Here is a 15641-nt window from a genome sequence, read left to right as displayed (position 1 = left end):
CTTTTTTTAAGTGGGGGAGATGTGGCCTGGTTTCTGCCTGATCCACTTAGGCTAAATTTTTGTAAAATACCCCATTTATATATTGCGACTTTTTCTACTTCAAAAGTTTTCTGTAATGCTATAACAGCTAAACGGGGAAAAGGAAACTTTAGGTTTAAAGGAAACGATAACATCTAGGTTAACTGAGCTTCAGGATTTTTTTTTTTTCCAGGCAGCCTCATAAAAGGACTTAGAAACCATTCTACCTCAGTAAATAGCTTGGAGCATTGTAAATGAAGCCTTCTCCCCGACCACGTCCGCCTTGCTGCCTCATGTTAAAATTGAGAAAGGGATCATTTGTCACTGAAGCCTAGGGGCGCCTGGGTGGCTCAGTCATTAAGTGTGTGCCTTCGGCTCAGGGCGTGATTCCAGGGTCCTGGGATCGAGCCCCACATCAGGCTTCTCCGCTGGGAGCCTGCTTCTTCCTCTCCCACTCCCCCTGCTTGTGTTCCCTCTCTCGCTGTCTCTATCTCTGTCGAATAAATAAATAAAATCTTTAAAAAAAAAAAAAAAAAGAGTCCAGAAGCCTAGCCAGCCAGTCCCACCTTGTACACTCACAAATTATAAGTGAAATAGTTTGACTATGCTTGTGTAACACTTTAGACCTTAAAAATGTTTTGAAATTTTTTTTAGGTGACAGAGACAAAAGTAAGTGACTTTCTCTAAATTGGGTAGTTAAGTAAGTGGTGGAGGCAAGTCTTACGTACTAGATCTCACACCTCCTCTTTTTTTTTTTTAAAGATTTTATTTTTAAGTAATCTCTACACCCAGGGTGGGGCTCGAACTCACAACCCTGAGGTCAAGAGTCACCCAGTCCCCTGACTGAGCCAGCCAGGCGCCCCTCGCCTTTGTGAAACCTTCCCTGATGCTCCTCGTCTACCCCCCCCCCCCCCGCCTACCCACAGCATAATACAGTTTTGCAGCTCAGGCCCCATGCGTGTCCGTACTGCACTTGTCACCTGGAGTTTGTATCTGTCCAGGTCTGGTTCGGAGACAAACCATGCCGTAACTTGAGCAGAAAACGCCTCCTATGAAGCAGGATTCAGCACGTTGGCCAGATACCAACACAGCATTCCGTCTCTGTCTTGTCGGTTGTGCGACGAGGAGCACGCGCCGTAGGCTGTAAAGCCCACCAACCTTTAAACACTTATTACTGTATGGCTCCGTTTTATAGAACGGTTTGCTGGGCCCCAGTGCAAAAAATTAACTAGTAACAGATAATTAGTCAGATTCACAAGTAATCACTCCTACCTGTCCCAGGAAAAAGGGAACTCTTAAAGAACACACAGCAGGGCTGTAACGAGCAAGCTCTGCCTCCAGGACGGAGGAAGGGGGAGCTCAGGAAGCAGCCCATGCCTCCCGGCTGAGCCTCAGAGCTCCGTGGAGCGGATGTGCCTGCAGCCCACTGACCGTGGGGACATTCACTGAGCCACACGGGGCTGGCCAGCCGCAGGCTGCCCCCCGCTGCTGTGCAGTCTCACCGGGGAGCTGGCCGGGCTGGTGACGTGCCTGTGGAAATGCCTCCTGGGAAGGCACTTGGGTGACGCTGCTGGGGCTCACTGGAACTTGCCAGGAAGCCACCGTGCTGCTGGGCGCTGCACATGACTGCCGTGTCCACGGGAGCAGGCCGAGAGGAGAGCAGGCTGGAATTACGAAGGGAAGGCCTGTCCTCCTCCTGTGTCCCTTCCGCGCCCTCCGCTGACTGTGCTCATCGCGGGGCCAGCCAGCAGAGCGGGAATGTGCACAGGGTCCCACTGCAGTGTCTCCGCATGGGGCTGTGAAGGGCGCATCTGGGGCCGAGGCGGCACGTTAGGCGAATGGCCGCAGCATTGGAATAAGTCGTTGACAAAGCCTTGTTTCTCCTCCTGGCTTGTAACCTCCCTGACATACGGTGGTGTTCAGAAAATGCTCCCTGAATGTCACTTTCCAGACACCCTTTCACAGACAGGCCTGTGTTCCCTGGAGTGCAGTGATGATGTGGTCAAATGCAGTCCTCATGCCCTACACCTTTTGCCTCGTCTGGAGGAGGCGCATACCTCAGGCCTTGCTCTGCCCCAGGCGGGCAGTGGAGCCGTGGCTCAGAATGAATGCTCCTCTGGTACGCCATCCAGCTGGCCTCCCTGATACAAACCCCCTCCCTTCCCTGTTCCTCCGTGAGCAGTCCTCCCTTTTTCTGTTTAGACCCCTGGCTGCTAATTGCCGCCTCCAGATCTCATCTGGCTCTTCTGATGGACTTTTCCCTAGAGATCTGTGTTGGCCATGTGCCCCCTTAGAACACGGGTTCATCACCCAGTCCCCTCTTCCTTCCATGCATCTCATCGGCCTAGCTCTGTCCCTTCAGCTGCTGTGGTCCCTCTGTCCGGGCCACATCGGCCTTTCCTTGTGATAGGGCCTCATGTGACAAACATTCCTGTTAGAGAGGCTAAAAGGAGTATGTGAAAATCTTCAGAGCAGACCCTCATGTTCCTGAAAGCCTTGAACGAAACACCAGTTTGCTCATTTGCGTCCAAAGCCTATGAGGTGCACTGTGGTTTATTTGCTTAGTTTTGGGGAGGCATTGTTTTATCTTTTCTCTTGCTTTTTGATTTAGGTTCTCATCTATGAGGAAAAGAGTTTTTTCTTTCACCACTAAGATTTTATTGGCGGTTTAGATGATGCGTACATGGACATTTCATTTTGTACACCTTTTAACATAGATAACCAAAGATCTAAAAAGCTGTAGTCTATGATTCTTTCCTGAACTGTTGTTCTGGTGACTTTCGAGCTTAAAATGTGGAGGCAGATTTTCCTTCAGAAGATATCGAGTACCAGTATGTTCTGTGTTGATAATTGTTCAGTCACAGATCCCGCTCATTCACAATTCACAATTTACTCTCCTTAATGCATGTTCAGATTGTCAGGTTTTCAAGGCACGTTGACAAAGTGTTGAGGGAAGCTGCACTAGCGTGCTCAGGGACTGTGAGAGCCAGGATCAGGGAACGGTTTTCTTCAGGAAATGTGGGGATAGAAGCAACCTCCAATGTTCAGGACACATTAAATACACAACCGTGACTCCAAATTGCCGTGTCGTATGCTTTTATTGGCCATGAAAACTGCTCCCCCACCCATGGAATGTCAAGTTGACCCCCAGACAGCCACAGCCTTCTGGGGTTCAGTATCGCACTCTTGTCTGGTTGTACCAAAAAAGAGGCAGCAAATGATTTCACCTCTTAAACAAACAAACATTTACACCTAACTTGGATGAGGTGGCATTCCCACCTTAAAAATATTCATAGAGCCCCAACTAGGGGCACCTGGGTACCTCAGTCAGTTGAGTGTCTGACTCTTGGTTTCAGCTCGGGCTGTGATGTCAAGGTTGTGAGACTGAGCCCCGTGTAGGGTTCTCTGCTTAGCACAGAGTCTGCTCGATGTTCTCTCTCTCGGTCTCCCCCTCTGCCCCTCCCCCCACTTGCACAGGATTGAACACTTTCTCTAAAATAAATTAATCTTAAGAAAATATTCCTAGGGCTACTCAAAAGCTTACATTTCCAGAATAGCAATGAGATCGTCCTCTGGATTGTCCTAGGAGACAGGGCCCACCAGTAAGACACGGGGGTATGATCTTAGACTGGTCTTCCTCCATTTCTCCTTCTCTAGAGGCTGGACTCTCCTCAAGCTTTAGTTTCTTCGTTTCCTGTAGGTAGATCTTTAGTTTCTTGGTTAGCCCCTCCAGCCTGGTTTCCCTTGTGTTGGCACTTTTTTGTTTGAAGGGTTTTACTTCGTTTCCACTTTAGCGGGAGCAGGGGTAGCCGACAACTTGAGGATCTCCTCTGAGGCTCCCTCACTACCCATCTACCTGAGTTGCCCTTTCTTCTGGGCAAAAATCTTGGGCATTGGAGAGGCTGCCAGCCAGTGCCAAGATGCTGGAGAGAAGGAGCCGTCTGGAAGCTGGGCTGCCTGGCTGGTATGGCTCCTCCCGCCGCAGCGGGGAGCTGGTAATGATGACTTGTGAAAGTCTCCACACATCTAGGTGGAAGTTTCCAGTTTCCAATGGGCTTCTCTGTTACCAAAGATACACACTCAGATTATTGCACAACTTGATACTTCCCCTGGGTGAGTCAGCTTTCCTTTCTGAAGCAACTGGGCTCGAGGAGAATGAGTAAAATATTCAAATTAAGCAAGCTGAAGCAGTAACTTCGGGGATTTTCCTGTCTAACAGAAGCCATTGCTTTGTCATGGAGTGCCTGTTGTCTGGACAGTGAAGCATTCTTGAGATGGAACTGATAAATCACAGGTGTGATTCATGGCCTTTGAAATAGGATATTGGTCTTAATGTTCTTCTTTCATTTTTATCTCTGGTCATTGTGATTTTCTGAATTACTGGAGTTGAACACCTCGGCACCACTGGCCTCATTCTTCTTTTGGTCTGTCGCGTCATCTCCAGCCACATCGTGAGGCCTTCCCTTACAGCTTCTAGAGTCCTTGCTCACGTTCGTTCTCTGCCCTGTGTTGCTGGGAGCCCTTGTTTCTATTCAGTGCCAAGATGGAGTCAAGGATCTTCGTCCTTGCCGTTTCATTCTTGGGCAGGAGAAACTCATTTTGCGTCTGCCTACAAGATGAATCTTCCAGCAGTATTTGCTTGAATAATGTCACTTCCCTGCTTCCACGCCCTACCTTCTCTGGGCCCCCACTGTCTACAGGATATTGTCCAGATTCTGATTCAAGGTCAAGTTCCTAATCTTCCCCCTTCTGGCCTTATCTTCAAACACTCCCTTGTGAGAGCTTTACACCCTGCCAGGCTGACATTCCTCGGACGCGCCTGGGCTTCCTGCCTCTGCCCCTGTCTTCACGTCAGGACCCCACTTTGGAATGTCCTCCCCCATCCACGCTCCTCCTTTCAAGTTGTGTTTGTGGCCCTTCCTATTTGTGAAACCTCATTTCCTCCCCTGAGACAGAGGTGAACGTTGCCCCTCGCATTCCCACTGCACTAGACGAGAGGCGTTTCGGTCTGCCACCAGACTCGACTCGTTTGCCTCGGTGGGCCTTCATTCTCTATCATCTGTTACGCCCCTTCACTGAAGTACGGAAACTGTGTTCCAAAAAGACTCTCCTTAACTGTTTCCCTCCCTGGTGTATCCGGCCAGAACATTTCCCTAAGAAGGATAAGACGTTCTGCACATGGTGGGACATCTGAGTCTTCCCTGGGCCTGCGGCCGTGAGTCCGCCACATGGAATGCAGGTTGATAACTCAAGGTGTGGAGTATGTGGCCTGGCGTGGGCACTTGGGGCTTTCATTCTGTGTGTGGGAAGGGCGTGGCACATGGGCCTGCAGCGTGGGCATGGAAGGATTTGTCTCTGCCTGCCTGCCTGCCACTTTGCACGGGGACTTTTCTGAGTTGGAGCCAGGGACCTCAGGACCTTTTCCCGACTGCTGGCGGCCGGAACTGCCCTGCGGGTGGCCCCGGTGTCCCACAGACGTTCGGCAGCTGCCTCGGCTGGGTAACAGTGCCCCGCGCCGTGACCGAGTGGTCGATGCCGCACGTGTGATGCACTGTCAGATCCTGGTCCCCAGCGTCCCTATCGTCCAGGGGAGCGCGCACATCTGCTGTATTCTTCAGCACGTTGAAGCCTAATGAATCCCACCTAAGGGGAGATGTTTGGGGGCGGTGGGGGAGTATAGAATGGAAGTGTTCACTGCTGCTTTTTGTTTTATGGCTACTTTCCCTGTAAGCACAATAAATTTCAAAGAGAAGCTTTCTCCTGGCAGGGAAGCCAAGGGGTGGTTAAAAACCCAGCTACTTTATCTCCCAAACCCAGACCCGTCATTTTCTGGGAAGTGTAGGTGGAGTGTGGTCAGGACCAGGCAGAAGGTTGTTTTGCAATGCAGTCCTCATTTATAGAGGACAAACTTTAGGAGTCTTCACCGGTGAGAAGGCATCACAAGATCTTTGTGGTGAGGCCAGACTAGATGACAGTGTCTCCCAAGAGTCTCACAGAGTTTGTTCATGGAGGGGTTTGTGGGGATGAGACTGAAAAACCCACCCAGCGGGAGCCGAGCCGCACCCCGTGATGTGTCCCCTCCAGGGCGTGCTGCCTTCAGCTGCCCTACGACCCTGCAGGGCGTTCATCCTAGTGGTTTTCCCTCAAGACTGTCTTGTGATACCCCAATTCGGTGGCAGTCATGGTAGGGAGGACCCTGCCGCTCACGCTTGTAGCGGGTCAGAATCCTCTTGTCGTTAGATACTCAGGAATGTGTGATTACTCTAAATGTACATAACACAGAACTTGACCATTTTAACCACTTTCAAGAGTGCGCTCCATGATACGAAATTCGCATACTGCAACCATTAACCGTTGTTCCAAAGGTTCCATCTTCCCAAACTGAAATTCTGTACCCACCAAACCATAATGCCCACTCCCCCAGCCCCTGCTGACCTTTATTCTGTGTGCTGTCTCTGTGAATTGGCCTCTTCTAGGTCCCCCATATGAATCACACAGTCCCTGTCTTTCTGTGGTGGCATATTTCACTGCATGTCACGTCCTCAAGGTCCATCCATGTGGTAGCAGGTGTCAGAACATCCTTTCTTTTTAAGGCTGACCTACATTCCATTGTATGGATGGACCACATTTTCGTTATGCGTTTACTTCTTCATGGGCATTTGAGTTGTTTCCACTTGGAATGCATAACCGTTGACAGGTGAAAACAAAATTCTTTTTTTTTTTTTAAGATTTTATTTATTTATTTGACAGAGAGAGAGACAGCCAGCGAGAGAGGGAACACAAGCAGGGGGAGTGGGGGAGGAAGAAGCAGGCTCTCAGCGGAGGAGCCCCATGTGGAGCTCAATCCCAGAACGCTGGGATCACGCCCTGAGCCGAAGGCACATGCTTAACGACTGCGCCACCCAGGCGCCCCCTGAAAACAAAATTCTGTCCTGAGAAATCGGTGATGGAATGATTCGTACTTTGTAAATGTGCATTTCTGAAACCATTCAAAATACAGGCCAGGGCACCTGGGTGGCTCAGTGGGTGAAGCGTCTGCCTTCGGCTCAGGTCATGATCCCACGGTCCTGGGATCGAGCCCTGCATTCGGCTCCCTGCTCAGTGGGGGGTCTGCTTCTCCCTCTCCCTCTTCTGTGTACATGCACTCTCCCTCTCTGTCTCAAATAAATAAAATATTTTTTAAAAACGCAAAAGCTCAGGCCCTACCCTGGACCTGCTGATCAGATCTGCATTTTAAACCCTGGGAGATTTGTCTGCACATTACAGTTTGAGAAGCGTTGGTCTCTGAAGCCTAGAAATGTCCTCAGAGCAGGAACTCCACCTTGCAAGACCCACCGTCTCCCACACGATCTACCAAGTTGTGTGTGCACAGTACTTGCTCAATAGCTACCTATTAAAGAGTAAATACCAACTCTGAACTCCCCCATGTGATGGCCTTTTCGTACTCACTCACCCCACCAAAGCATTTAACTGCTAGTATTTAGGCAGTAGTTACTAGGTGCAGACCTAAGTTACGGCCTGCATGCCTTCTTGCTGTGTTCTAGATTTTGCCCTTATAATCGTATTATACTCGATGCTTGGGAAGCGGGGAGGGAGGAGATGAAACGGATCCAGGCGCTCCTGGAAGGACTGCCACCTGCCTAGAGAGCTGCAGCCCTCAGGTCCCTGTGTGGGGGGCAGGTGCTGTGGACCCAGGTAGTGACCCCAGCTGGAGCGTTGGTAAGCGTCCCCTGGGGCTTTCCCTACCCCACCAGCTTCGCCCGCCCTCCTTGGCAGTGTGCACTCTGATGGTGGCGGTGGTGATGGCGGCTTCTTCGACGCTCACGCTTCCTCCTTTATCCCCTGCCCTTTCACTGGCCCCTGTTCTGCCAAAGCTCTAATTACTGGGGACCCAGGGTTTCCTTCTCTGTGGTTCTCTGCCCGTGGCTCTGTCTTCCGTTTAGGTAGTATCCTTCAGTCTCCCCACCCCTCTCGTCCTTAAATATCTTGTGCCGGGGGTCTCTCCATGTGTAGGCCACCTGTCCCTGGGAGCTGTCCTCCCGCTGCCAGCTGCCCACTGCCCCCTCCACCAGGAGGCCCCTTGGCCTCTCCCATGGGGCACGTCAAAACCCACGCTCTCCACCGCGTGTTACCTGCACCTTGCCACGACATGGCCGAGGCTGTAATCTTGGGCGGGTGGAAACTTACTTAGAATCTGTCTGTTATTACGTTGGGATAAAATTGTCTAGACTTTTGAAACCAGTTATTAACAAAAATATGAAGCAATCCATTCAGTGAGGAGTAGTCATTTAGTTTTGTTGATGGTGTTGACTTGCAATGAATAATTGCTTTGTGAACCGAAGAGTTCAGCTGCCTTGGATCTAGGTGGAGGTTTTGGGGAAATACCATGCATTTGCAGAACCGAGGCATCATCAGTCGCTTAGTACCCAGCTTTTTAGCTACAGAGGGAAAATGTACTGCTCTAGCACCTTGTGAGGGCTTTGGAAGTAATTCTTAGCTTAGCCATGGCAAACAGTCGAGCCGTGAACTTGTAAACTGTACACAGATAGGCTCGTAACCGTTAAACTTTTCTCGCTAGTTTTCCTAGCAGTTTGTAAAGATAATAGCTTTTTCGTATAACTTCGGGGTTGGCAAACTTGTTTTTGTAACAAGCCAAGTAGTAAATATTTTTGGCTTTGTGGGCCAGAATGCTCAGTTCTGTCCTGTAGCAGTAGGTAAACAAGTGGGTGTGGTTGTATTCCAGTAAAATGTTATTTACTGGGAAAAAAAAAAAAGGGCAGCTGGCTGGGTTTAGCTCATGGGCCACAGCGTGCCAAGCACTAGTACAGAAAGCGGGGTGGGTTAGTTGCTGCTGAGTCGATCATTCGTGTATCAGAAAAACTAGGATTAAAGCTCAAGATGTCTCAGGATTAAAGTTATCAAATGGGCAACATTCAAGCTTTTCATGAGTCAGGACGTGTTCATACATACGTGTGTAGCACAGAGTCATGAATGCCATAATATGCACGGTGTGGCATAGTCTATTAGGGCTGTAATCAAAGAAGTTGTTAAGTGTTAGGGATGTGGAGGAATTGGAGCATTCGTACGCAGATGGCCTGTAAAATTGTGCAGCGCTAGGGGACAGCCTGACAGCTCCTCGAGCCCTCACCACACTCACTCTGTGACCCAGCAGCGTCATTGCTAGGTGCAGACCCACGGGAAATGAAGACGCATGCTCACACAGAAACTTGAACACCCGTGTTCGTAGCAGCATAATAGCCGGAAAGGAAAAACTCCAGTATCCAGCAGCTGACGAATGGAGAAATGAAACGTGGTATTCCATACGACGGAATATCATTCAGCCATAAAAAGGAATCAGGTTCTGACAGGAGCTACCACATGGATGAGCTTTGAAATATTATGCTGAGTGAAAGAAGTCAGTCACAAAATGTCACATGTTGTAGGGTTCTTTTTTTTTTTTTTTTTTTTTGAGATTTTATTTCTTTATTTTTGCAAGAGAGAGAGAGCAAGCATGGGGGACGAGGAAGAGGGGCCGAGGAAGAAGCAGGCTCCCTGCTGAGCAAGGAGCCCAATGCGGGACTCGATCGCAGGACCCTGGGATCATGACCTGAGCCGAAAGCAGACGCTTCACCGACTGAGCCGCCCAGGTGTCCTGTAGGATTCTTTTTATGTGAACTGTCCAGTACAGACGAATACATATAGACAGGTAGTAGGCTAGTGGGTGCTGGGGCTGGAGGGGATCGGGAAGTGACTGCCCACAGCTACCAGGTTTCTTCTAGGCTTAGGGAAGTGTCCTGAAACGGGACGTGATGCTTGCACAGTTCTGTGAGTGTACTAAGTAGCCATTCAGTTGTACATTTATATGGGTGAGCTTTGTGGTATTTGAATTCTGTCTCAATCAAGCAGTTACAAACATCTAAGTATGGGATTAATGTTATGAGAAGTAGTGAATAACGGAATCCGTCCTTAGTGTTGGGATGAAGGAGATCCAGAAGGCAAACCCGTATCTTTGGATTCGCTGTTTCGGGTTGTGACTGTTTCTGAGCACTCATGCTCTTTTCTGTTCCCTTGGTGAATGGTAGCCCTCATCTGCCCCTGCAGAGGCCATCCCAAGTAAGAATCAGTGCAGCCTCAGGGCCCCGGAGGGGTCCAGGCTGATCCCAGAGCCCGTCCTGGAACCTGTGGGTTTAGAAGCTCATGAGACGTGCTTCTCTGTTCCAGATTGAAGAGGGAAGTAAAGCTGCGGAGGTGGACAAGTTACTGGCTGGGGACGAGATCGTCGGCATCAACGACATTGGTCTCTCGGGGTTTAGACAGGAAGCGATTTGCCTGGTGAAGGGGTCTCATAAAACCCTGAAGCTGGTGGTGAAAAGGTAAGACCCATGCCTCATGCCATCTTTACAAAGATAAGTGAGTGAAAAAACAGAATGTGAAGCGGCTTGGCTGGTCTGTGTCCCTGCAAGCAATCCCAATTTGAACTTGCGGGGGCGGGGGGGGTGTGTGTGCACCTAAAATTCTATTTCTTGGCCAAGGATGAAGCGTGTGCACACATACAGTTATATCTCTTGGCCAAGGATGAATCCAGCATCAAAAACTTAAAAGATGCCTCCTTGTATTGCTACGGATTGTTCATGTGATTTATGAAGTGAATTTGAAGTCTCTTCTCTTCAGCGGTATGTAAATCATTAGCAGAGAGCTGGGCTCAGGTTCCAAATGAAGTGTTGTTCCTACTGTTTCCACAAGGTGGCAGGCTTCTTTCTGCGTTTGCATTTTTTATGCTAAATTAGGGCGTGACTGCACCCAGACCTTAAGTTTCCAGGGCTGGCCTGTGATCTGCAGGGGAGCAAGCTGCCTGTTCCTAGAAATCAGATTGCCGATGGAAGTTTGGAGGACCTTAAGAGGTTAGAAAAGCGGGATTAGGAATGTGATGCTTTTGGACCCAGGAGCTAGCACAGTACTCCTGGAGCCCCGTAAAGGTACTTGGGATTTGTTGTCTTCGTATGGGACTATTTCTCCACCTTGCATTTTGTAGGTTGGCTAATTCATAGTAAAGTGTTTGCGTGTGTGTGTGTGTGTGTGTGTGTGTGTGTCCCGTTTTTTTGATACAATTAGTACAATCTTTGCAAACTTGGCTGTAAATTTTTTTAAATAGAGTCAAACATTTACTTCAGTTTTTAATACATACTTGAAGTCCTCTTCTGAAAGGACTTTATTTACTCTTTTTTTTTTTTTTTTTTGACTCAAACCATATCCAAGGAGGAGGCTCAAAAACAGGGCAGAAAAAACTCTAATGCGTTGCCACACTGAACTAGCAACCTCACATCTAAGTGGTACAGGCCATCCTCTTTGTGAATGGTAAAAATAAACTCAGATGGCAGTTGGGAAGCCCTGTGGAGAGGCTGAGGTAGGAGAGGGGCTGTCATTTGTACAGTTACTCGTCTGCGGTCCCGTTAATGACCTTGCTAAGGCAGGGTGTGTGTTCACACAGGGCTCTGCGGGAAATGGTGCTGAGATGATGATGGGAACGGAAGCTGGGTCCACAGAGGCGAGCTGGGCGTTATCCGCTGTCTCTGGGAGTGCTCACCGGCCCCCAGGCTGAGTTGGGTTGCCCTGCTTGGTGTCCCATACGAATCTGCAGGTTTACTTGGAAACGAGACGCTAGGTTTTGACCGTCAAGTTGGCAGAGATTTAATAGTAGCAAGGCCCATTGTTGGTGAGGTAGTGGAGGAAGAAGCAGTATTCGACATACTGCCAGTTAGGGTACAGATTAGACAGACGTTCTGGTGGGTAGTTTGGCAGCGTGTTCCGGAAGGCATATCTTGGACGCACAGTTTTTGTTCCCGGGATCCCAGATACTCAGCAAAGGGAAGTTACTGACCTGAGTTAGAGACCATCCGGAGTGAAAAGTGCTGCTGTTACCTATGGTGTCTGCCTTTGCTGACATGGAAGACGCCCCACGAGGTCCAGCTGAGTGCAAAGAGCTGTGTCTGTCCCATTCATACAGGGTTGCTTTTTTTTTCTTTTTTTAAGATTTATGTATTTCTTTTTTTTTTTTTTTAAGATTTTATTTATTTATTTGACAGAGAGAGAGAGACAGCAAGAGAGGGAACACAAGCAAGGGGAGTGGGAAAGGAAGAAGCAGGCTCCCAGTGGAGGAGCCCGATGTGGGGCTTGATCCCAGGACCGTGGAATCACGCCCTGAGCCGAAGGCAGACGCTTAATGACTGAGCCACCCAGGCGCCCCAAGATTTATGTATTTCTTACAGAGAGTGAGGGGGAGGGGGACAAAGGGAGAAAGAAAGAGGATCCTGAAACAGACTCCCGGCTGAGCAGGAAGCATGTCATGGGGCTGGATCCGAGGACCCTGAGATCACGGCCTGAGACAAAAATCAAGAGTCAGACACATAACCTACTGAGCCACCCAGACGCCCCTCCCCACCATTCTTACAGTTTTAATTCTCAAAAATATTCTGGTACAGTACACACAGCATAATATTTACCCTGGGAACCATTTTTACACTTGATCTTAGCCAAAAGGCCGAGAAGCGATACCCTGGGAACCATTTTTAAGTGTACCTTTAAGTAGCATATAACTTGTCTAACAATAAGAACTACTGAGCTTGTTGCATTTTTAAAGGGGAGAAGCCTTTGGGGTTCTGTGTGCCTGTGTTCCTAGGAGTCGGCAGGACGTCTGGTCCCCAGGAAACCATCCACTGTGGCATCATGTTCTGTTCCAGGCAATGTCCCAAAGGACATTTATTTATCGCTCTGTGATCAAGACAAAAAGAATGACCCTGAGAAGGGTGGGTGTTTGAATGCTGGTTCCAACATACTCTAAGGCTAACTTTTTACTCTTCATTTGTTTAGGTCCTTTTTTTTTCTTTTTTTAAAAATATTTCATTTATTTATTTGAGAGAGAACGAGAGCGAGAGAGATCACAGAGGGAGAGGGAGAAGCAGACTCCCCACTGAGCAAGGAGTGCGATGCGGGACTCGATCCCAGGACCCTGGGATCATGACCTGAGCCGAAGGCCGACGCTCAACCGACTGAGCCACCTGGGCGTTCCTGTTTGGTTCTTAAAGTAGTGTGTGGGCACGGTTAGTAGAACGCCCGTGTTCAGAAGGGAGTTGGGGAGCAGTTTCCTCACACCCCCGTTGCGCGTCTGCAGAGAGCCACATTGTGCCTGCGGTCTCTTGGGCTGCTCCCTTGAGTTAGGTATGTGCTCGCGTGTTTACGTCTGTATCTGCGGGCGTTGTTGCGTGTTGAGCGTGCTGAGCTCTGGCTGCGGATTTCTCGTCAGGACCGCACGGTGCTGCACGGTCTGGGTCCTCTGCTGTGTTACAGAGCCTCTAGAGACGGACTTTCTGGAGCTTGTGGCGAGTGCATCTGACACACCGCGCTGCGGCGTGGGGTGTCTGTCCCCGCGTCTGCATACCTGCGCAATGTGTAGATCGTGACGGTCCACTTCCCGCCCGGGGGACCTGGATCAGAAGGCCTGTGCACCGTACGTCGTAACAGCCCCCTCCACGGTCCTCAGACCACGTTTCAGGCTCACATCCACTCTAGCAGATAGTTTCAGTTTGCTTCTGTTCTCTGCGTGAATGTGACAGGTGAAACATGGCTTCATTGTTGAAACGGGCATTTGTCGTTATGACTGAAGTCAGGCATCATTCCATATGGGTAGAAGCTTTTTTTGAATTAGAGGAACATCTTTTAAGGAAAGAAAAATAAACGAAATTCTGTTCAAAGAAAGTGTTTGTGCCACGGAGGACTGGTCAGTAGAGGGTCAGGGAGAAGGCCCGTGGGGCCTGCTAGCTGATGCAGCGGACGAGGTATCTACAAGGGTCTTCTGGAGAGGGATCGGACTTTTCAAAGCCGTGAGCGACTTATGGGAGCCACTGTGTAGAACCCCAGTTCTACATTCTGTATATCCAGTTTTAATTTTTTTTTTAAAGATCTCATTTTTTATTTGAGAGAGAGAGAGCACAAGAGGGGAGAGGGATAGACGGAGAAGCAGACTCCCCACTGAACAGGGAGATTGACACGGGGCTTGAACCCAGGACCCTGGGACCATGACCTGAGCTGAAGGCAGATGCTTCACCAACTGGGCCACCCAAGTGCCCCGTCTAGTTTTCTTTAAATGAGGGCTGCTCAGAATAATTATCCAGTGTAGATGGGAATTCGTGTTTTAAGCAATATATATAACAAGATACAAAAGCAAACGAAGCAGTTTGTTCACTTTTATTTTTTGCAAATGTACTTTTATTTATGTTGGGTTTTTTTTAATGTATTTGACATATAACACCGTGTAAATTTGAAAATACTTCTAATAGCAGGTATTGTGAAATTTTTTTAAATAACTTTGGGGGCACCTGGGTGGCGCAGTCATTAAGTGTCTGCCTTCGGCTCAGGGTGTGATCCCAGCGTTCTGGGATCGAGCCCCACATCAGGCTTCTCTGCTGGGAGCCTGTTTCTTCCTCTCCCACTCCCCCTGCTTGTGTTCCCTCTCTCGCTGGCTGTCTCTCTCTTTGTCAAATAAATAAATAAAATCTTTAAAAAAAATAACTTTGGATTAATTTTTTTAAAACATTTTATTTATTTATTTGAGAGAGGATGAGCGAACGGGCCACAGCAGAGGGAGAGGGTGAAGCAGGCTCCACTGAACAAGGAATCCGATGTGGGATCATGACCTGAGCTGAAGGCAGACGCTTCACCAGCTGAGCCACCCAGATACCCCTAGATTAATTTTTAATACTCTATGTGGGTATTATTTTTGCCTAATAGAAAAAAGTGTGAAATGGTGCTTTGTTCAGAAACATGAATGAAATTGTCTAACCTGGTTAATTAGTTAATCTTAGGGTCTGTAGCTGTCACCCAGCACCTGGAGAATTACTGCTATAAAATCCTGAAGACGCGGAGTAAGGAGCACTGAAACGTCAAACTGAGTTTCTAGATCTTTCTTATTACGGAGGCACCGATGTACTTTTAAAACGATTTCTCTGAAATGGGTAACATGTATTCTTCTCTGTCTGAATTTAAATCTCTGCTTAAACCCTGCCTTTCTCCTCTTTGTCCATCCCCAGGCTACCACGAATCACATTTCTGTCTCACACGTCAGTTAGCATTCTCTAGCATTTTATGCAGAGCTCCAGAATAGATCGTGTACTGTTCAAAAAAAGAAGAAAGTGGCCAGTTTATAAAAAGGCACTCTGCACTTTATTCATAGACCGAGCCGCAAGCACATGCAATTCCTGTGTGCCCTACGCAGGAGCGCCGCCAAATGACCAGTGAGCTTGTGCAGCCCTTATTTAACGTGGTTCTACTCGCTGCTGTCTCCTCGGGTGCCCGGAGAAGGGGTGCTGTTTATGAAAAACACTGGCAGTGGCCAGCGTAGGTCTGGGGACCCTGGGAGGTTATGGGAACGGGATATGGACCTCTGTGTAAAACCCATAGCCATAGTCTTTGGGGTTTTTTGTTGTTTTCTTTTGTTTTTGTTTTAAGTACATCCAAACCCAGCATGGAGCCCAACATGGGACTTGAACTCAGGACCCTGAGGTCAAGACCTGAGCTGAGATCAAGAGTGTGATGCTTAGGGGCGCCTGGGTGGCACAGCGGTTAAGCGT

General features: G+C 48.8%; 1 protein-coding gene across 2 annotated transcripts in view; it reads left to right on the top strand.

The window, feature by feature from the left end:
• LOC125282542 (protein Shroom2-like) overlaps nucleotides 1–15641 on the top strand; it is a 137194-nt gene that overhangs the window by 52904 nt on the left and 68649 nt on the right. For both annotated transcript variants that reach the window (XM_048217545.2, XM_048217544.2), the window contains exon 2: nucleotides 10240–10391. In XM_048217545.2, the coding sequence (XP_048073502.1) occupies nucleotides 10240–10391 (152 nt within the window). The remainder of the gene's footprint in view (nucleotides 1–10239; nucleotides 10392–15641) is intronic.

The sequence above is a fragment of the Ursus arctos genome, chromosome Y (assembly GCF_023065955.2).
Source record: "Ursus arctos isolate Adak ecotype North America chromosome Y, UrsArc2.0, whole genome shotgun sequence".
Taxonomy (NCBI): Eukaryota; Metazoa; Chordata; class Mammalia; order Carnivora; family Ursidae; genus Ursus; species Ursus arctos.
The sequence above is the reverse complement of the archived record's forward strand: the minus strand, read 5'-3'. Positions and strand labels throughout refer to the sequence as shown.